This window comes from Neopsephotus bourkii, unplaced genomic scaffold (assembly GCF_033783945.1).
Source record: "Neopsephotus bourkii isolate Nb327-2 ecotype Australia unplaced genomic scaffold, CSIRO-AGI_Nbou_v1 NB_1350, whole genome shotgun sequence".
NCBI lineage: Eukaryota > Metazoa > Chordata > Aves > Psittaciformes > Psittacidae > Neopsephotus > Neopsephotus bourkii.
The window spans coordinates 380,519-403,881 of record NW_026901829.1 but is presented as its reverse complement, the minus strand read 5'-3'; the positions used below and the strand labels follow the sequence as shown (position 1 = coordinate 403,881).

General features: G+C 40.9%; 1 protein-coding gene across 1 annotated transcript; it reads left to right on the top strand.

Annotated features, from left to right (window-relative positions):
- Nucleotides 1-906: 906 nt before the first annotated feature.
- Nucleotides 907-13,130, top strand: LNP1 (leukemia NUP98 fusion partner 1). The gene is made up of 3 exons (XM_061366723.1): nt 907-1,152; nt 8,361-8,585; nt 11,203-13,130. The coding sequence occupies exons 1-3, from the start codon at nt 1,003-1,005 to the stop codon at nt 11,407-11,409; spliced, it is 582 nt and encodes a 193-aa protein (XP_061222707.1). The 5' UTR covers nt 907-1,002; the 3' UTR covers nt 11,410-13,130.
- Nucleotides 13,131-23,363: the final 10,233 nt, after the last annotated feature.

The following is a 23,363-nucleotide window of genomic DNA, read 5'->3' as shown; positions in this document are numbered from 1 at the left end:
CCAGTTTCAGACTATAAAATCAACAGTTTCACTGGCCACAATAGAGGTTTTTCTGCTATATCAGACATTTTGAAATAAAAAAAAAGTACACATAAATTACAACAAAAGTGTTACAACCACAGTGCAGTACATGCAGCCTCAAGGAGACCCACAGCACAAGTGCCATGTAGAGTAGACATGACCAGTCTAGACACTTGGTCTCAGGAAACAGTCCCCAGCCCTATTCTGTTTTGTGGTATAGACAGGGTCTATACTGGCTTACATCCAGGGCTGGTGAGGAGAAATCAGATGAATTTTTATTCTATGCCTCAAAATGAGGCAGGGTCTCCCATAACTCTAGTATGGCAGTGAAAAGCAGATGATACGAGTTCATGTTGGCTGCCATAACCCAAAAATGATCATGCAGCTTCTTCAGGGGAGCCTTCTTCTACCTAGACAGACCACATTTCCTAAATACCAAAGAAAGAGCAGAGACAACAAAAGTCAAGAGAGAGGGTGGCATGGAAAGAATGGGCCATTTGTCCTTCCTTCCACAGCGCTAGTTAGTTGTGTCCATTTCTGGACATCGTCAATATATCAGTTCTGCTTCTCAAAATCACAAGCCTACTTTGGGTTCATGTACACACCTCCCAGGCATGTAACTGCAGGCAATTCTCCATTGGTATTGACAGCACTCAACAGCAACACACAGAGAGCAGCCAACACATTTCCCTTCCCACCATCCCCCTGTGGCAGTGTCATATTGGACATCGCTGTAATGGAAACGTTAAAAGAAACCTCATTGAAAACAGACGGGAAAAGATTGACTTATTGTTTAAACAGTGCCAAGGGCTGCAGTGGGTTGGGCTTTTGGGGTATGGTGTGCAGAAAGACTGGTTGAAACTGCATCTCCATTTCTTCTTGTTGACAGAACAGTGTGAGGCTATTGGCTTGGTGGCAGCATTTGACCTTGCTTTTCCCAGTCTAGTTGGGAGACCCTGTCCAAGTTTGGAACACCTGTACATGGAATATGAAGAGGATGATGATATTTCCTTTGCAAAATGGATGAGCAGCTTCTGGGGCCACAACTTGATTGATGATAACGAGAAAGAGAGTAGAGGCCACAAGAAACATCAGACTCAACTCTTTAGTGAAAGAAGAGCCTCCCTTCCGGTAAGAGCTGTGAGCAGTTTTCTCTGTGTGTGTGGCTTATGTATAAATGTAAGCATCCCCTGGAGCCTAGCTCTAGAGATGCATGAGAATGAGTATGATACACCTTGCCAAGTAAGTTCAGTTCCTGCTGGTGGCAGTTAGTTGCATTTTGAACTTAGATGCCTGCCAGGGCCAGGCCTCCAAGCGCATTTGGAATACAAGAAAATTGGCTATCTCCAAGATAAGCGATGATAGAACCAGAAATGTAAGAAGAGTGTAATAACTGCCTAACTATGTATCACAGTTTTGTTCTGTCTACTCAGCATGGCACGGCAGAGGTAAAAGCATTTTGGCAACTGGCGTACATAAACACTGTCTTTAATGAGTCTGTTCTCATGTATAAAACTGTATAACCCCATATGTGTTCTTAAATCTTAGACCTAATACTCAACTATGCTGCCCCAAGGAAGCTGTATGCTTTACTCCCTGGGATTTAGCTGTTTGCAGGTGTAATTTAAACCAAAGAATGTGGTCCCTCCTGTTTTTAAACATCTGACTCAAAAAATAAGGATACAACACATAAGAAAGCTTATTATACTGTGAAGTACAATTCTAAGGTAGGAGCACATTCTTTATTCTTAAACAAACAACATATCTGGGAAAAGGGCAGAGTTCACATGCACAGGCACATGCCTTAAAGGCAACTCACAACTATCTAACTGATTATCAAAATGAAGTTAAAACAGCTGTTCACAGGCTGCTCTTTATTGAAGACTTTTGCTTTAATTTCAGCTCTAAAAAAATGTTTAGATTGTCCAAACCTTTCTGTTTATTTTCCAACTACATCTGTTGGCTTATCAAATATTCTATGTTTCATTTCAAAAACTTTTCACTTATATTCTTAAATTGTTATGGCTGCAACAAAGCAAATGCTATTATACTGGGGAAAACCAGCTAAACATTTCCAAACTTCTTTTTCTCCCATGCTATATTTTCATCTTGCAAGCTCTCCTCCACTGCCATATTCTAAGCTGTGGGATTTTTAAATTTTAAAAAAATCTGGCTAAGAGAAACCAAACAGACCAAAGCCATCTTCCCACTCTTTGAATTCATAGTCTGGAGAGGTAATCTTCATTCATTAGTTTTGGACTGATGAGCTACATTTGTTATTTACAATTATATTTCACCTTGGTCACAAACTGCAACACAGAATCTGAGCTGTAGCTGTAGCTTTGCTGATAGGTTTCATCAGAATGCCTGAAAACAGGTTTATTAGTGTTTCTTTTTTAATTAATTTTACTGTATTTTAAATTTGTCCTTCAGAGATTGACACATATGTGATTTCTTTAGTCCCCAATACAGACTGAAGTGTAAGAACGTACTTTAAATCACTTTCCATTTGGCAAACTGCTGAACACATCTTTGTATATTTGTGTGTGTATTTGCATGTGTACAAATATATTTCATTTGAAGCATGTTCTTTTCTTCTGTTTGTTCAAAAGCTATTTATATACTTAGCTAATAGCTATTTAAATACTTTGTTATAGCTGCATCCCTGAATCCATACCTAGAACTTGGATTAAGTTGGCTGACAGAAAAATTGTGAATTTTGACATTACTGTTCAACGAGCCAAAGTTATACTGTACACGTAATTATGTCTTACCTTTACATTAATGCCCCACACAAATTTGTCTTGTTCCAGCAGTATTATCATGAGATATAAATTTCAACTGCTTAATTTCTCAGTGCCAGAAACTGACTGGAGGAATGAGAAGGGAAACATTCTGTAAGGATTTTATGATTTAAGGATAAAGTTTGAGACAAAAGTTTTAAATTGGAAATCTCTGACTAGTTGGTAGTAAAGAGCGCTAAAACATGTTGTCGTAAACCAAATCTAGAAGTTAGACAATTAGGCACTAGTAATTCCTTAGAAATAAAAGAACATCTCCTTGTTGAGAGCAAAAACTTGCTATTGCACCTGGCTGTGTATTTTTTTTACACAGCTATTACAAATTATAACTACTGTAAGATTCGAAACACAGTAATGTTAGTTAAATATTGTCTGCCTTTTATCAGAACAGTGCTATTAAACATTAGGAATAATAACTGAGGTTAAAATGCATCTCTTCTGTAAGTTAGTATATCTGCAGCTGATCACATTATACCCTTTCTGTCTCAACATTGTAAATGATAAGTGCTGTCTGGATGAAAATTAAGTCAGCAGGTTCTGACTGACACAGCTGTTGGCAGAAGATCCTTGCGCCAATACAATGGTACTGCCAAAGCAACACTGCCAGCACACTTTGACTCCTATCTAGGGCTGGTATATAGTGCATCAGCAGTAGTGCAGTCCTGCCCACATGAACTGCATCTGCACCAGGAGTGTTTTGGTATTACAAAGCAAAATGCTAGCAGTATAGCATAAAAGGTGGTTTTGCATAATGCTGGAAATCACTTTCAGCTCCAGACTGGTATGTTGGTCTTTATGGCTTTCCCTGTGCTGCAGAAAGACATTCAAGCCACTGCTCTCACATCAAACACAACGTTAAACTCCTATGGCATCTCATTATGATAGACCTCCCCATAATATGGATAAAGCTTTGTAGAGTAACTCCCAAATTAACAATACTTTTCATTATTTTTGCCCAATATCCCAGTATAACTCACAAACATTACTAAGATGAGCTTTGGAAAATGCTTTTGCTGTTGTCATTCTCATTTTAGAGAGGGAAACACAAAATTACGTTTATCCTTCACTGGGTCACTGGCAAGACAGGCTGAAACTTTCAACTCCACTCCCCTGAAAAGTGTCAGAGTTGCATATGTTGCTGTGGGCCAACGCTGAATGAGAAAACTGCCGGGGGGAGAACTAAGTCATGTGTTTCCATCTCCTTTAGTTAGCTTGTTCCCCTGGCAAACTTTAGATACTGTGCATGCAGCATTAACTTTGATACTCTTTTTGAAGTCTCCAGCTATGACTTGGCTTGACACATTTTAGTTATCCTCCATCATTTTGGCTCAGGACAGTTTCTTAAATCCCGGACAATTTGTTGTGTGGAAAAGGTAGGAGGAAAAGGAGAACTGATAAGAGCTTTACAGCCCCATAAATGTATTCACGTTCAAGTAGATACTGCTGCTCACAGGAGAAAATCTAATAAGAAACAGCTGAAAAAGGGAGCAGAACAACTGACTGCTGTTGAAGTTTGATTTAAACATATGCTTTAAACTGAAGTCAGACAGAACATTTACCACCATACTGTAACTACAGATCAGCTTTGGAAGGAAAGGAAGCTGTGGGACAGCATCTGAATGTTAGATACTCTGAAACATCCCTAAAGTACTGGGATCACTGTGTAAACTTCAGCTAACAATGAACACTGGTGCAGAGACAGTGAAGATTAATTTTCTTTACTGACAGCTGTGCAAATCCTCAAATCAAGACCAAAAAATGGAAGCAATTATATTGTCTCCAACAGAAACTGGGAAAGAGAACAGGAAATTATATTTACATCAATTTAATGAAGTATTTTGTTTATATACTTTTTGTGTGGTTTTGATGGGCACTTAGCAAAAGATTAGCTGTTGTGTAAGTAGATATATGGAGCATGACTGGCCTTTACATAAAGGCTCAAACAGAAAAAGGGGGTATTAAAGGGAGTGAGAAACAACCCCTGAGAATACAATTGGTATCTCTGACTTTCCCAGTTGACATTGTTTAACACCATTCAGCAAATAGGCACCACACAGCCTGGGTGGGATGGGGGAAAGAACTGGAAGGGTAAAAGTGAGAAAACTTGTGGGTTGAGATAAAGACAGTTTAAAAGGTAAAGCAAAAGCTGCATGCACATGCGAAGGAAAACAGGAATCCATTCACCATTTCCCATGGCAGGCTGGTGTTCAGCCATGGGAAGGAATAGCAGGAAGGTTCAGCTCCAGCAAAGTAGGGCTCCATCACAGGTAACGATGATTTAGGAAGACAAGCACCATCACTCTCAAGGTCTCCCCCATCCTTCTTCTTCCCCCAGCTTTACATGCTCAGCATGACACCATATGGTCTGGAATATCCCTGTGGTCATTTGGGGTCAGCTGTCCCGGCTGTGTCCCCTCACAGCTTCCTGTGCACCACCAGCTACTCGTTGGTGGGGTGACAGGCAGAAAAGGCCTTCGCTCTGTGCAACCACTGCTCAGCAATAACTAGAACATCACTGTGTGATCAATGCTGTTTCCAGCACAAATCCAAAACATAGCCCCATACTAGTTAGTATGAAGAAAATTAACTCTATCACTGCCAAAATTAGCACACCACCACTGGCAAAAATTACCGATTTTGATATAAAGGAGCATTCACCATTCTTTCTTCCCATGCCCTTTCCTTTGTTTCACCTCCTCCCCGCTTCTCCAGTTTAAGAACTATTCAAGGTCTGATCCTAGGTGCCAGAGACCAAGGAGTTTTGCTAAAGAGACACCAGATATAGGCACAGGGCAGCTGCTAAGGCAAGGACACGAACACATACTGGGGTTTGGAGACTTTTGGCAAGGGTAGACAGCAGCAGTGGGTGAACACCAGAATGTGCAGATACAGAGGTAATCTCTGTTGCCAGCAGCTGCTGAGATGGAAAGCACAGATTAAAGCAGTCTTTAGCAGCTCCTATTTACAATGTTACTAGGCAATCAATTTGGCACCAAACACACATATTAAATGCATGTATTAAATCCAAGGAACAGGAAGAAACCCATATGGATTTTATGTAAAGTCAGTGCCAGACCTGCTTCATCACTGAGTTTCATTTTATGACTCATCTCTACACACACTCAGTTTTCAGTAAGACTACTGTACTGTGCTAGTTATAAACCATGCAATGCTCATGCTTTAGCAGCTGTGTTAAGGCTCTAGTCCTCTGTAGGGCTGTGTCTGTAAGACAGCAACATGCTGACATGCACAAGCATGCTGTCCTCCTAGCTACAGTGGTATGTATCAGGCAAAGGCACTGTGAGAGGAAGCACAACCACAGTAATGTGACTCCATAGATCTGTATGTGTAGCTTTACCCTTAGTCCACTAAGGCAGATCAGAGGAAGACCTGTGTCTTTTCTGGAGCTTTTCTGCCACATCAGTATGTGAACTGCAGTGTTTTCGTTAAGAACTTAACTATAAGTCTATCTGTGAAGGGAAATTAAAAAGCAATGTCTTAGTAAAATAAAACATTTACAAATATTGCAAAAACAGAATTGACAGAATACCATCCCCATTTCAGTTGTCCTCCTGGGTTTGTTTTTTTTTTCTTTCCACAAACACTCTAGGAACAAATAGCAGTGATTTTTAGGGAGAAACAATTTTTATTTCCAGGAAACAATATTTGTTGATGGCACTAAAATGACACAGAAGACATATAGCTTGTTGAACTTGACATGGCATGTGTCCTGCTGCCCCTCAAGCACAATGTGACTGCTTCGATGCTTTTTAAAATAACAATACAATATGACCTTATAGAAATTACAGCTGTATTGATTGGTTTGAAACCAAAGTAAAAATAGTATGGCAGAAATCATTACCAGTACTCTTGGAGGCAGTCCATAATACTAGTTACTGAAGTAAGCTTATATCTGGAACAGAAATTGAACCTGTACTGTATGATCTGAAAACCCTTTGGTATTTGGTGCTTCTCTCAGGTGTAAGATTTACTATTTTTAGCACCTCTCATCAAGCCTGTCTAATGTGATGTAGTCACAAGCATATGGATGCACAGCCTTACTATCCAAAGAAAGGCTGCATAGGTCCCTCTTATGCTGGTAAATTTATAATAGCAACTGGACCAGAGTAAATGGAAATGTATACAGGAAATGTTTCAGGTCCCTTGTAGTCCAAGGTTTGTAGATTCATGTGGCCACTGTATCAAGTCAGTTTAGTTTTACACTGTTTTTTGTTTTTTTTAATAAACAAAACAAAAAACCACCCAACCCCAAACAAGTTCCCCCTAATACTCTACTGTGAGTGTAGGATTTTCTCCTGGGTTTTCTTAGAAAGCATTTTGGGATCTATGGGACAGATCTTTAGTTGTTATAAACAATCACAGATCCCTTGAAGCCAGCAGGGCTTCTCAGGATTACTCAGTAGCTGGCAGCTTAGCACCAGGCTTATACAAAACGTACATGCGATCAAACATGTATGCAGGAGCTGGTTGCCTGGAGTGCCCTAACCTGACACCTGTGGGGGGCTAATTTTTGATACCTCCCACCTCTCTCCCACAATTTTCACTACCTGTATCTTATCAGTGTTCAGCTACTCACCAAAAAAAGCATGAACAGCTGGCAGGGTTTGGGGCATGCCTGGCTTTATGTGGTGGCCTTCTCACGCACTTCTTCTACAGGTCTATTTCTAAACCTCCCAATACATGACTCCACAGGACATGGCAGTTCCGTATCCATTTAATCTCCTTTACAGACATTCAATTAAACACAGCTGATGCAGATCAATAGTTTTTATCTGCACGTCAGGCCAAGGAAAACTGAACCAGATGGAAACTGAACAACTGTCTACTCCTTCCCAACCTTAGCCCTACAAGTGTAATTACAAGAAGTCTCTTTTCTATGGTTTTTCTGTGGTTAGGATGCATCCCTCAGTGCCCTGAAGGTGCTCCCTCACCAGTTCAGGACAAATGTGCCCAAGAAACCATCAGAATATTCAGACCTGGACAATAAAGCATCTTGTCTGCCTATAGGCCATGCTGAAAATTTGATTTGACACAACTGGGCTAGAAAAGGTCACTTTCACACTCAATGAACACAAGCATTTGATAAGACCTGGAGCACCTGTGAGTCAGACTCTAAATCAGGCTAATTTGGCAACAAAAGACTGGATCTTTGATTTCTGAGAGTCCTGCCTAGAACCTGCTGCCAGATGCAAGACCTGAGTTTCTGAGATCATGAAGGGTCCCAGTTTCTTTCAGTGTCAGTGGGCACTAAGAGAACCCAGCACACTTTACATTTCAGGTGTTCATTTGGGTGCCAAAACCTAGATACTCAAAAACAGGAATAAAAGCAAACTCTGCTGCTGCCTCTGGAAAACAAGATCTTGGCAGTGGGGTTCTCTTTAAAAGGAAAGATACAGAAGTCTAGGCAAGGTCCCTCATTCTGCACCATTGTTTGAAGAGTACTTGGTGGCAAAAAGAATCTGCCCTGTGTGCTCTGTTTTAATATTCAATAATCAACACAGACCTCTTGTTTTTCAGGCCAGGCTTTCCTCCCTCCACACAACACGACTTCATGCTTCTACCAAAGGCCACCTCGAGGGTTCTCAAGAGGAACAGGACGTCAAATGCCACTGCCACAGGAAGGCAAGCAGAACACCTTCAGGAAACAGCTCATGCCCAGAGACAAGATCAAACTCCATCCAGGAATTTGTGGAGTCCTTTGAAAAACAATTGCATCTCAAAAGCAAACGCTCAGTTTCTTTGGTAGGTAACAACCACCTTAAGATCACTTCAGAGCTAAAAAAAACAATCAAGTAACAAGCGGGCCAGCTTTATCCCTGGTGTAGTTCCTATGGCTTTCTTGGAAGAAGAGCAGTGATAAACTTGAATTAGAATTTCTCAAATTACAGTAGAGCAAACATGTTTAAAGTGGTAGTATCATTTGCACGAGAATTCCTGATATAGTGTTACCATCTAAACTTACTAAAAAATTTTTATCTTCAAAAAGAGACCCCACATTGGCTGTGGCAATATTTTCATGGGTTTCTACAGCTGTGCCCCTAAAACGTGACAATATAAACCCAGGTTTTCTTTACTCTTGCCAAAGACCCAGCTCTCTTTCTCACTGCTGCCTACCTGGTTTAACCAAATACAGTGTTATCTGTAAGTTATGTTTGAGAGGCTTCTCTTTTATCCTTTGGGACTCCATCAATTTGCTTTCATTGGTTTCACCACACAGCTGCAGCAGCAGCCATTCCTGTAAGTAGCTGAACATATTTATATGCAAACACACATATGAACATGTAAGAGCATGCAGCCATCGGGGGATTCTCCCCACATTTCATACTTTTCTCCATCATTCTGTCCTGAGAAAAGCATGTTCTGTGTGGTTTGTGTTGATGAAGTAGCCAATAAGAACCTTTTGTCTATGACACTTTAATACATTTTTAGTACTATGATATATAATATCTAGTGTATCATAAAAATGGAATAAAGAGTATTAAACCCTAGGTCTCTTTCATGTTTCAGAAGAACATTATCAAATTCAGTCACCCTATTGAAAAAGCTGTACTTAAATAACACTTGACATTAGCACCAAATAACAATAAAAGGAAATTTTTTTTTTTCAGTTTGTTGACGCTGACAGTTTGCATAAGAGAGTAATTTTCAGCTCTCTTCACAGATCTTCTGTTCAGCAATAAGAGAGAATAAAAACCTCTCTTCAGTAAGCAGCATCATTACATGGTCAATCCCACAATTGCAGTCTGTGCATGACCGGTCCTCTAAGAATATGCAGAATTATGGTGATGACAAATTTGTTATGCCATTGTTAAGATTTGAAGTTCATTCTCTAATCTTATTTTCTCCTTTAGGAAATACTCAGAATTTATTTCATTTGGAACTTCACATTGCCTCATATGCCAACCCTCACCAGTGGTTGCCTGGCTTATAATTTATCATTTATTAAAAGTGCCTATGGCTAGAAAGTCTGTGAGTGTGTAATAATTGTATGACAGATATAGTGAGTGTAAATACATCTTCAGTTCCAGTTCAAAACATGGATTCTGGTACCCTTCTGTAATCTGCAGTGAGGTGTGCTGAACTGTATTTTAATTTACCTTTCAAGTAGACCAAATTGTTGTCATTCCCTCAGTCATCATTGACATCTGGAAGATGTGAAGGACTTAAGAATCTTGAAGACCTGAGCAATAGGTGTTAAGAGATCTGGAAGGAAATTTGGGAGTGGTCTTAAGCTTTTATCTCCAAAGGGAAAATTTTTTTGCTTTCGGGGATGTGTAGGTGCAACTCATTCACCATGACTGCACAGGCAAGGTAAAAGGTGGGGAAAGGTAATGCCATTTTATCTTCTTTCCTCCAGATTGCTTTTTTTTCTTACAAACCTGGCTTGGAGGACACTTCATGACCTTCAGTACTTGTTTTCAATGAGATCTTTGCAGCTAGCACTCAACAGCCTTCAGGCATATTGTTGTGGTTTAAACCCAGCCAGACAGCTTGTTCACTCACTCCCCCCTCACTTCTTGCCATCCCCCTACTCCCGGGGGGACCGAGTGTAGAATCAAAATGAATGCAACTCCCATGGGTTGAGATAAGAACAGTTTAGTAACTAAGGTATAACACAAACCACTACTGCTACCACCAGTGATAATAATGATAAGAGAAATAACAAGGGAAGAGAATACACCACCTCAGCACCAGCTGACAGGTAACTCACCCCCCCCAGCCCGACCAAGCACTGACCTCCTCCAACCCTGCAGTCCTCTAGCCCTTCTGGGTAACTCCCAGTTACATCCTGGGCATGACGTGCTGTGGTATGGAATACTTCTTTAGACAGTTTGGGTCACGTGTCCTGTCTCTGCTTCCTCCTGGCTTGCCTCCTCCCTGGCAGAGCATGAGGCTCACAAAGTCCTTGGCCAAACCAAAACAGTGTTATCAGCTCTGTTCCCAGGCTGAAAGTCAAAACACAGCACTGCACCAGCTACCAAGGAGAAAAATGACTGCTACTGCTAAACCCAGGACACATATAAAGATGGATCATGTGAAAGCACAGAAACAATGGTTCTGGGCTGAAATCTCAAAGCTCTTCCCTTTTTCCTTCCTGTCTGCTCTCCCCTTCAAGTCCTCTGCTCAGGTGACCCTCCTACCAACCGCAGAGCATAATCAAAAGCATGTTGCCTCTTGCTGAGTTTAGGGGTGACTTGCTGGGACCTTGAATTTGAACCGATCATGTTAAAGATGATGTTGCTGAGGTGGGTGACTGGAATATTTTGTTATACATTAGTGGTGAAATAAAATCATGATTTTTATTTTGTTCATGTTGAAATTGCTTGTAATTCCCTGCTATTTTTTCCCTGTCTTTTAGCAACCTGAAGGTATGAAGGAGAGAAGAGAAAGAGAAAGATTGCATTTGAAAAAAAGCAAGTCTCATAAGAGAATGGGGGAGAAATCAGAGCGAAGGAGAGAGCAGGAAGAAGATAAAGGTTCAGAAGTTGGACCTGCAAAACACAACAACAAACAGTTTCCATCACAAGCAACCACTGAGAAAGGATACTTATGCATGGGGAGCTAGAATGTGTTAAGATAATGAATTTTAACAATCCCCTTGAAAAGCAGAGGGAGCATTCTTGTTTTACTTTGACTAGAAACAGCCTGTTAGGTAGAATAAACCCTAACCTGTAAAATATAAGTAAAATTCAACTGCATCATTGACACCATGTTAATACCTTCCTGTCTTTACTTCTGCCATTAGAAATGTGAACCTTGTCATAGGAGGAGTGTAGCAAGATACAAGTTAGCAATTAACCACTGCGAGAGGGTTTCAGGCAAATTTAATATTGTGTCAGGACAGTGGTGTATATTTAGTACATACACAGTCTTCTCATTTAAGAGGAGTCTGTGTATGTACTACAAGCCATGTGAAGTCATCCAAAGCCTTGTTTCTGTTTTAACTGAAAACACACTTATAGCTAGGTTTGGAAAGGAAAAATTACACATAAATGTCTACCTGCTTCCTGCCCCTAACATTAACTTAGGTTTGTCTTGCAAACAGGTATCTTTTTGCTTTGACAATCTCTTGACTCCAATTTTATGGAAGTAATAAAAGAGAAGCCTACATGTTCTCTTCTATATCTCATTTCTCTCTGCTTGCCCTATCACTGTGCAATATGACTCTTATTTCTCTCGTATCCCCTAAGCTCTCTCCCATGTCCTCAGTCCCATTTCCCTAGTCACACAACTAGTTCTTTCTCTCAGCTTTTAATCTCATCATCCTGCTTTTGTGGCCTTTCCCCTCTCCATTTACTACTTCATAGTCCTGCCTTGTATCTACCAACCTCTTTTGCTACATCTTTGTTTTGCTTCATCAGAATTTGATCTTTGCTGAGAGTTCTCCAGTAAAAACAGAGATGTTCTGCCTATCATACTTCTGTATAATCTCTTAAAGTGATTTCCACACATTCACAGTAAGTATTGCAACCCTTTTCCTTTTTCTCTTTTCTAGAACTAGGGCCAAACCAAGGGAATAAGAACTTGCTCTGACTATGGTAAGCAGGACTCAGGATAACTCTGTTTCCTCTGGCTGAAGATCCCTGAACTCTGGTGTAAATCTCACAAACTATAAGTCAGATTTCCTCATTCAGGGGACATCCATCTCCACATGCTCATAAATACATACACACCCCCACAACCTCCCCAGGCCCCCTTTCAACATGTAAGTCCTCCCTGCAAAGAAGAATCCTGCCCTCTTTGGGAATTATTTCCCCAGGACTAGGTCAGAGAAAGCCTGCTTTAGATAATGCAGTTAGAGTTAAGACTAATGAGGTCATGAGCAAAAGTAGAAGTTTGCTGGGTGTTCTTCTTGTGATTTTCTATAATTAATGAAGATCTTGCTATTTTACTTTAGAGTCTTAATTTTGAATGTTCAACCTTTTAAAAGCTTAGGGCAGCCTTAAAACTTTGTAACGCTTATCTCTATTAAAGGATCGTTTTTCTTTTTAAGTAGGTCTTTGGGGAATATATAAGAAAGTAAATTGAATTGCTGATGCTTGTAAATTGCTCCTAATTGGTAACTTATATTATAAACTAATAAATGATGTTATAAACTGAAAAACAATGTTCCTATGCATAGTTCCTGTCCTCCCCAATCCAGACTGAATTTTCATAAAGCTCTTCTGTCAGCCAAAACTTCTATGTGGATGGCTTTCTTTTTGTAGCCCTAATTTGAAGACAGCATTACAGTAGACCTGGGTAGAAAAGAACATGGCCAGCTGTGCTTGACTTTCCCAGATAGAACGTCTCACATACATCCCTTTATGTAGCAACCTGCCCTTACATCTCATGAGAGCTAAATGCCATGTCTGCCCCAGCTTTTTATGGATTTCAGAGCATCAGCTTCTCCCTCTTCCTGTTTTCCAGCCAGATTAACTCAACAAGCCCAGCTGCATCCCAGCAGAATTTCAAAAAACTTGTATTCTTGAGACTAGCATGCTGGTTGCACACCGCACCTGATGAAAAAAACCCACCAAAAAGAGCTAAAATAGAAACCCCACATGTGCCTGGCTCTGAGTTGCTTTTTACCATCTCTATTGAACCACAGGCAACCTCATTGCCATAAAGGCAGCCTAGCAGGTCTGCCTCCAAACAGCTCCTGTGTTTATCACTGAGCCCCATCTCTCAAATGGGAGAGTCTGTAAGTGTTTATACCCCTGTCAGACTCTGGAAAAAAAAAAAAAAGCTTTCAAATATTGTCCTCAACTGTCCTTAAATTGCTAAGAAATGTTTACTCAAAAGCATTTAAATGTGTTTTCTCTTGCTTCACATCTTGTCTCATTGGACCAGCAGTCCTTTTCAATTTAGTCCCATGTAGTCTGACGCAACAGCATTACTTAAACTGAAATTTGTATGGTGGAATGAAATCATTCTCTGCAGAAGCCGACAATTATTCCATAATGAATCAGGCATTTGGGAAGAAAGTTAATCATCCAAAGAGGAATGTGATTGCAATGGCACGGCTGATATTTCCATTTCTACCAAAAGCAGAATTCGAATTTGCAAGTAGTCAGAAAGACTCCAGAGGGTTTTCATTTTCACAGTAAGTCACAAGTTTGGTTGTGACCTTTGGTTTTCATGTCAAGACTGACATGAAAAATATCCATTGCTCTGATTCCCACTCCCAGTTCTCAGAGCAGCTGGCTGTGGGTGTTTTCTGCACACATGCCCATTCCTCTGCACATGTTTGCTCTTTCTGCTCTTTCCAAGAATGGGATGGCTGAAAGTTGGATCAGAGTCCAAACCTTGGAGGCAAAGGAGGTCACTTAGTGGGAAGCAAAGACAAAGGGACCAAAAAATACCTTTTCCAAAATGCTCACTAAGAGGTAATTTTAAAAACCTGGAACAGTTTTACAAGGGAGGGGAGTCAGCAGGTAGAAATAGGCTGACACTCCCACTGCAGGCTGGCTGTTGAAAGCTGATGTGACTCAGAAGCCTGTGAAGGGCATTTTAAACTTGCTGTGTCTCATGGGTGGTGTGCTTTGGTAAAATGCTCCCCTCTGTGGATCCTTTCCAGGGCATCAGGCTAAATAGGAAGTGCTCCTGTGAGAAGCATTTCAAGAGCATGATCCAATTATACCCAGTGTTTTCTGAGAGGGCTAAGAAGAAAATGTCAAGTGTAGTCACCTCATATTTTAGGTGGCATTTCCAAAGAAAGATATTTATGCTTGCATACTTCTGAGGTATTATTTAATTGCAGCATGGTTTTCAGGGCAGATAAAGTTTTGGATACTTTTTAACATATCACATACTAATATATAAAATGACCGACCCTGCAAAGGCAAACTGAAGCAATATCTATATTTATGTGCATACCCACAACAATTCTTTCTAGGAAAAAAAGAGAAATATTTCAATGCATAAATAAAACAAAACAACCATGATGTATAGCTGAACAAGGGTACAATACCCATTAAAAAAGAAACCTAATACTACATATGAAAAAAATGAAAACGTTAATGTGTACTTTTTTGTTCTTTAGCACAAAAGGAGGTATTTGGACAAGCACAGCTCTGGAGCTCTGGCTTTGAATGAATAGGATAAAAATCACACAGAGGTATAATCAAACCAGATAGCCGAAGTTATTCACAATGAAATTAAACATAATCACAGGACCTTGAGTTTATACAGGCATCTGCCAAAAACCACTGAAAATAAACAAGTCTTGAAATGCATCCAGAAAGATATCCCAGCCAAAATCTAGCCATTCACTGAGAGAAATGAATAGTGAAATCCAACAAACTCCATAGATAATGCCCTGCCTGGGCTTGTTCTGCCAGAGTTTTGTGTAACTGTATATGAACAATTGTTAAAATACACCCACTCATCATAGAAAACATTGCTTGTAGGGTGTTGATTTTCATTTACTCTGTTGGTTTAGATTGGATTGACATATGATATTCTTCCTATTAGGAGGATCCCTCTGAATTCTAGCCAGTCTTTCCTGTACTTCGGAAAAGGATAACTTCTCTCAGCTGTGTCTTGTCTCTGAGGCCAGACAGAAAAATAAGAGAAAGAAGTGATATAAGGAGTATCAAAGACTAATATTCTGTCATATTTGATTCATTCTTGTCCTTATGTTTGTCAAAATGCTTCAGTTAATGCAATTTCTAAACTAATTGATTGTTTTGCTGTACTGAGAAGGTTCACCAAAATCTGTGACAGTTACATATGACTTTTCATTAAAAAGCCAATGGAGTCCTTACACAGTCCTCACAGAGTCCTCAGCCTAGGGAATTAGTCCTATTTTGATACTGAAGTATCAAAAAGGAGCCCTTTTTTGCTACAAAGCTTGAGCAGAAGGATTCAGAGGCACCTTCTCTTGGGCTTCCCTGCAACCATATCCTGTTATATAAGGTGGACACTAAGATATTTTTTTCACCCTTTCGGAAGGAACCCTTCCTGGATCTTTATGCAGTGGATCTCAGTTGATGTTCTAGTCTTCCTATATGCACAAAAACAAATTTTGAATGTCTTTCACTTTTTAAATCTACTGTGTCTATTCCCTGAGGACTCCTATACAGAGAATTTTGACTGTCAGAAAGCAGCTAGAGTGTTTTTAGGTTAGCCTTCCCACAGCTAGCACAAAGTTATGCCTGAGAGAGAGGAATGGTTAGGGCATTCCTTTGCGCTGATGGTCCCAGCAGCAATAAAAGGTCCAGGGTGAACAAAGTAACTTTGTGCTGCTCTCACCTTTGGAGAATTTTGTCAAGCTTATACCAGAATTTATAATAAAAAAATAAAAAATAAAAAAATTCATAAGCTCCTTCTCCATTGTACCAAGTTCACTCAGAGTTGGAGGCTACTCCAGACAACAGATTTTCCATACCTTTAACACCTTTTGCATGTAACAAATGTAGACCCACAGTAGCATAATCCAGGTCACTATTATATGGTCAACATACATCAACCATAATGTTCATCACACATTCATGGTATCATAATGATCATCATGGAATCAGTACAGTCTGATTACCTAATGAAGAGCAATTCTGAGTTGATGTTGTTTAAGACTGATAAAAATTTCCTTTCACTTGAAGGAGCAAGATTTGTATTTGTGTGTTATTTGTCATGATGACTTGGAGACTGGCAGCAGCACAACCTTACTGCATGCACAGCTTTCACAGAGAGGTATCATGAGAAACTCCTAGGGCCTTATTTTCTGTTACTTTTAATGCAGAAGGTAGAGGAAGGGGATCATATACCAAATTATTCAGATCTTGACTAACCGTTGAATTCTGGTGACTGAAAGAGATATGTCTGTATACTGAAACTGCTGCAGTAATCTTATGTTACCAGATGCTACAAAGAAGCTGGGAGAACCATCAGCATCAGTATTGCTTTTAGCAAAGTTTTATACTGATGACCAAAGGTAGAAGATGATGGGCCACATTGGAGCTGTTGCATCATTCTTTAAATAACTGTATTAGTGGAAAAGCAGACCACCAGTGTTCTGAGAGATCTGCAAGCTGCTGGGTGTTTCAATATCTGCAGTTCAGAGCTGACACCGCAGTGAAGGGGTAAACAGTTCTCCTAATTTGCAGTGTGACCTTGCAGCCCTGAAAGCTGACTGTATCCTGGGCTGCATCAAAAGGAGTGTCACCAGCAGGTCGAATGAGGTGATCCTGCCCCTCTACTCTGCTCTTGTGAGACCTCACTTGGAGTATTATGTGCAGTTCTGGTGTCCTCAACATAAAAAGGACATGGATCTGTTGGAACAAGTCCAGAGGAGGGCCACAAGATGATCAGGGGACCGGAGCACCTCCCATATGAAGACAGGCTGAGAAAGTTGGGGCTGTTCAGCCTGAAGAAGAGAAGGCTGCGTGGAGACCTCATAGCAGCCTTCCAGGATCTGCAGGGGGCCTATAAGGATGCTGGGGAGGGACTCTTCATTAGGAACTGCAGTGACAGGACAGGGGTAATGGGTTAAAACTTAAACAGGGGAAGTTTAGATTGGATATAAGGAAGAAGTTCTTTACTGTCAGGGTGGTGAGGCACTGGAATGGGATGCCCAGGGAAGCTGTGAATGCTCCATCCCTGGTGGCGTTCAAGGCCAGGCTGGACAGAGCCTTGGGTTACATGATTAAGTGGGAGGTGTCCCTGCCCATGGCAGGGGGGTTGGAACTAGATGATCTTAAGGTCCTTTCCAACCCTAACTATTCTATGATTCTATGATTCTATAATCAATATTTAATAGTTTAGTCTGTCCAGCTCACTCCTCTCCATAAATTATGTGATATAGTTAGTGCCTATATTGATAACCTCAGGAAAGAGACTGAGGACTAAATACAATTCTCTTTAAAGCCTGTTTCTGTAGGTGGCATCTGAGACATATTGGTGGAGCGGAGCTGAGAGAAGTAGGCATAACTGCTATGCTAGCTGTACTTTCAAGCACAGAACCTTATCTCAAGACTTTCTGGGTTGGTATCAAATAAGTATAGAAAGCACTGGATACCACATTCTTCTGGAAGAAAATAATCTTGCATCTGGTCTGGATCCTGCTGAAGCAGGATCCTGATGATAGCAGGACTTAATCTAATAAGTGTATCCTCATTTCCTTAATGTTGTTGATTCAGTAAATCTTTTGGACTAGGGATCTTAATTTTTTAAGGGAATATATCAGCTAGAGCTCTCAAAATTCCTGGGAAAGAACAGGAATTCCTGTATTAAAATCCTGTTTGCTAGTACTCTTTTCCACTTACATTTAGCAGTGTATTCAAAATTGGCTGCTAAAGTAGTCGACCCGTCCAACCTGTTGTATCCAGGTGCTTCTGTAAAGTCAGTGGCAGACTTGTCTGTGATAAAGAAGTCAAGAAGAGAGGGTCCTTTAGGACTGTGGAATGGGAATATTCAAGGTTTGATTCTAGTTACAGAAGAAGAAAGAAAACAAAACTTTACTCAGTATGCACTGTAATGCATTACAAGGTTACTGCAAGTGTAGCTTCTTATACAGTTCAGAGATGAAGTTTGAAGATAAAAACTAACTCTTAACTCCTTCTGCCTGTGTGTGTCATAGAAACATGCCAGTGTTTAGGGCAATGCAATTCTATGGAGAGTGCGAATCAAAAATACGAATTTGCTACAAAATACACTGTTCGCAAGTTATTTCACTTATTGTCATTAGTAGATGACATTTACAGCCATTATCCAGCAGAAGGGGACTGTCAATATCGAGTGAGTGCAAACACAAGCTTGACATCAAAACTAGTTACAGTGCCAGTAGGAGACAACAAAAAAAAACAACCACCAACCACAAAACCCCAAAACCCCCAAACAAACAAAAAACACTAGCAAAACCAAAACACATAATCAAGATACCAAAATTGCAGGACTGCATGGTCAGATTTTGCCCTGTGTTATTCATATGCAACTTTTAATAATATGAAGGAGATCAACATAAGCTAACGTGATACCCATGGCAGAGTTTAGTCTGGTATTAGGGTCTGCAGTATTTACCCCACAGTCAGCAGAAGACCTTGATCTAGCTCTGGAGATCATATATTGCTGAATCACTAGTTGGCAGCTCCTCACTTCAGGTGTTTCCCAAACTGTTTTCTTTATCTGCTCTCCATTTCCAGGATGCAGCCCACACTCCCCTGCTTTAACAGGTTGGAGACCTGCTGATGTATTCCTGGGTGCCTCCACCCATGTGCATACTGCATGCTCAGGCTGGAGGGGAGAAATGAGCAGCAACCCCATGGCTGCTCTTCTCCTGTGGGTCAGTGGGTGACCAATATCAGAAACAGCTCACTCAGTTCCTGCCCAGGGAGCTGCTCCTCTTGTACAGCCAGCCAAATTTCTCTTCCCCTCTGTGGCAGCCCTTGGGTTCAGCAGTTTCTACCCTGCAGAAATTACCCCATTTCTGCTACCCTAGAAACCAAGGTTTGCCCATGCTTCTCTGAAACCTTCCTCAGATACTTGCCTATAGCTGGTGAGCTGCTCCTCCTGTAGGCCAAAATGTCCATATCATCACTACAGTATCTGCTGCTCCCAGTACTCGGTCTTATTTTCCATATTTTCAATATTAAATACAAAAAAGCTTTGAGGAGCCCTCCCCTAATCCTTACTGTAGGAGAAATAATATATTTCTTGCCCCAGGTATATTCTGACAGAATAATTATATGTGATGCCAGAAGTTTTTTCGTGAGAAAAAGCTATAGCATTTTTTTCTTATAAACAGCATATGCTATTCCATAAATGTATATATACAAATCATAAATGTACATATAGAAACCTTTGCTTTTAGCAACACTTAAAAAAAAAAAACCCAGCATTTTCCTTCCAGATTGTGTAAGTTATATTTAGCAGGTCTAAGCAGGTTTCCATGAATAGTTTTGACTTCTTTACTTGTCAGGTACGCAGTTTGACTTTTCAAATCCAGATCTCACACTACCTTAGCTAGCAAAAAAATCTCAATTTCTTCTGTTCTCCTGTGTCAGCCAGAAAAAAATAAGCATTACCAGTGCTTTTCATATGCAATATAGCTGAAAATCAGCTGTATTTTTAAATACATTTCAAAACATCTCCTTTCATCAAATGCGACCTCTCCTCTACAGCAGTCCATAGCAAAGTGAGCTGTGACACACTGACCCACATTTCAGTTGGTCCAGTTCAGAGTCCCACCAATGCAGGGGGATTGTCCAGCTTTTCTGGACTGCAAACTGTGATAGCAAAGAGCAGGGATGCACTCCTGTCAGGCTGCTTTACTCTGAGGGTACATTTGGCAGCAGGACAGAAATGAGATACTGGGGAGTGGCAGGAGTCTTAATCCACTCAGGATGTTTGCACAGTTAATGTCAGTTACAGTCCTCAGCCTTTCACTATTATTTCAGTGGAAATCCAGATGCATAAAGCCACACTGAAATTCATTCTTCAAATACGTACAAATGTGCCAACTGTGGGGGAATTACTCATAGGTGTGAAATGAAGGACAAGTGGGCATGTTGGCAAGATCAGTTCCTGTGTTCTGCCAAATAAAGAATTACTTTTGCTCAGAAAAATGGAGGTAAAAGAACTGAATTTCTTAAAACAACCAAAGTATATCACAGGATTGTCGAAAAAAAAGCTGATAGTAGATTTCTCTCCCTCCCCCTTTCTTTTTCAATTGAAAGAGGATGTTCTCTCTGGGAACTTGAGCAGGAAACCCAGGACCAGAAATTACCCTCTTTTCCTTTTACACCAATTACTGGCTTACTAAATTACCTGGTCATTTAATTTCTATTGTGCTTGTTCACCAGGGTACCAAATATCATTTTACGTATATATATTTTATATATACTGACATGTGCTGACAATTAGATATTTCTGCCTCTGCATCTCCTGGGAGAAGCGTGCTGTACTGCAGGTTTCTATCTACCACTCCTCCTGCCTGGTCACAATCTATTATTTTTTATGCAGCCCCTGGGTTTCTCTGCTTTCCTCCAACTTTCTTTCTCAGAAACAGCCTTCTCCCTGTTACTCCCCTGCTTCCCTATGATGGCCTTTACCTACAAAGCTGCTTAGTCTGTGATCCCGTTACATTCAACATCTGCCTGCAAGTTCAAAATCACATTCAAGCATATGTGTTTATAAGGTGCCTGTGCCATTATATACTAACTCAGGGGCCAATGGAAATTTCAGTGTTGTGGGAAACCTGGCAGAGAGGTGGGACTGAGTGGGAGTCAGCAGTGTGGAAGTGGCCCTGCCTATCCTGGCAGCCCAGCTAGGCTCCTGGATTAAAGCAAAGGCAAGGAAGAGCCAAGCAAGTCAACACTGGAACACCACTGCGGCTGAGACTTTGCAGCTGGCTTGGGAGCAGGGCTGGGAAAGGTCAGTGACCAAGTGGAAAGTATTTGTTTCCAGGTAATACTGCACCTGGACACAAAGACTTCCATGATGCTAGGATGGGTTGCTTCCTATTACTACTTTTTCTCTTTCATGTGTGTGATAAATGTGTGTATGGGGAGTTTTTTCACCAGAGATTTTCTGGCCCTGATGTCCCATGGAGGGAAGACTGGTACCACAACAGCAGGAAGACATTACCTGCCATGCTGCAGAACAGCTGAGGGAAAGAGGTCACAGGAGGCAATACTCATGCAGTGTCACTGGCTTTCTGACCTCCCCGCCCCTCCATGCTCACCTCCTACAGCTGTGCTCTTGCTTTTCTTGTCCTGAAAAAGCATTTTTACCTCCTTCTCCCTAGGCTGGGCTACAGCTGCTGCTCTTCATATCACTGCTCAGCTGACCAATTTTCCCATCCTCTTCTTTCTGTCTTGTGTCCCCCTCCAAAGGGTTGTTCACCCTGATGTTCTCCCCTAGCTAGCCCTCTCTCCTGACTCACCTGGGGTATATGCCAAATGCAGCGAGTCAGAGATAGAATAAAAATTAACAACGCAATGAAGAAGACCAAAATTGCATCATAAAAAAATGTTGAAAGAACACCAGAAGGTTTGCAACATTAGACTCTCAAAAGCTGGAGAAATACACACCTAATGCTGCCTTTGGAAGTGTTGTTCAGCCCCCTCACCCCTTCCCCCACACAATGTGTATTATTTGACATGATTTAATCATTTGACTACATACTGTTTTTCCCACAGGACTAGCATCTCATTTAGTGTAAATGCAGGACAGCATCTGGGAATGAAGCTGGTCTTTACATTTCTTGGATAGATGTGTGACTAGAAGTCCCATTTATCACGACAAAACCCAAACAGTGTGCTGAATTCAGAGCTGACAGCTTCTTCATGAGGTTTCCTGGGGTAGGTTTCCTACAGCATATAAAAGTTTTGCAAACATGATTATCATCACAGTGTCCATTAAATGTGAGGAGATACTATTTCCAGGGAACTGGGAACTGTTTATTATGATCTGCTGCAATTTCCTGAATACTCCATTGGCCCTGACATTTGCTCAGGATACTTTATAATTTAATAGCTGCTCCAGTAGACTTCATTTGCCCTTCTGAATGCTTGGTGCTTTTATAAATCTCTAACCTAGATGTCCCCTACCAGGCGTCCCAAAATAAGAAACTATCAGCCAAACACAGGCATGCAGGTGACACATCTAGAAATGACCAAGGAGTGGTGAAGGCAGAGAGGGTTTCTAGTTCTTGCAGCCGCATTTTCTTTCCTCAGCTAGCAGAATATCCCATTTTTCCGCAGCCCTCTGCCTTAGGTTTACATGCCCCAGTTTCTGCAGCTGATAAACTAGGACTTTGTTTGGTATTTGATCCCGAGTGAGTACACCAGACGAGCTCTCTATTGGCTGATGTTATTGAGAAGTTACACTATCGTAGACTTGTTCAACTAATCTGTTGCTGACCATCCTCTACTGAAAAATGCCAGGTTAGTGCACATCATTTTCCCCAGTGTGAATTATCTCTTATTTTTGAACATGAAATTTGCTTCAGGAGCTGAAGCACAGTAAAAAGAAATGTCATTCCACGTTCACGGAGGTGATTTTTAGGCTTCTGTGTTGACACCTTGCAGCCTTAAAATGATCTTTGCTCACATCCATAACAAGATGAGAAAACTCAAAGATTCTTACTCTGCAATGCAGGGGCAGGGATCATCTTTTTGTGTACATGTTTGTACTGAAGACAATTTCACTTGCACAGCTCTCAGTGTCAGGGCATATATTAATTACAAGTGCTGATACTTTGAGAAAAAAAAATATTACAGTATCACAGTATCACAGTAGGTTAGAGATTGGAAGGGACCTCAAAAGATCATCTAGTCCAATCCCCCTGCCGGAGCAGGAACACCTAGATAAGGTTACACAGGAACGTGTCCAGGCGGGTCTTGAATGTCTCCAAAGAAGGAGATTCCACAACCTCCCTGGGCAGCCTGTTCCAGTGTTCCGTCACCCTCACTGAGAAGAAGTTTCTTCTCAGGTTTAAGTGGAACCTCTTGTGCTCCAATTTGTACCCATTACCCCTTGTCCTTTCATTGTTTGCCACTGAGAAGAGCCTGGCTCCATCCTCGTGACACTCCCCCTTTA

Excerpts from the sequence above, each read along its gene's own strand:
- LNP1 (XM_061366723.1), top strand. The coding sequence starts at position 1,003 with ATGGAATATGAAGAGGATGATGATATTTCCTTTGCAAAATGGATGAGC. Across the intron at positions 1,153-8,360 it reads AAAGAAGAGCCTCCCTTCCG|GCCAGGCTTTCCTCCCTCCA; the intron begins GTAAGAGCTGTG and ends CTTGTTTTTCAG. Across the intron at positions 8,586-11,202 it reads GCAAACGCTCAGTTTCTTTG|CAACCTGAAGGTATGAAGGA; the intron begins GTAGGTAACAAC and ends CCTGTCTTTTAG.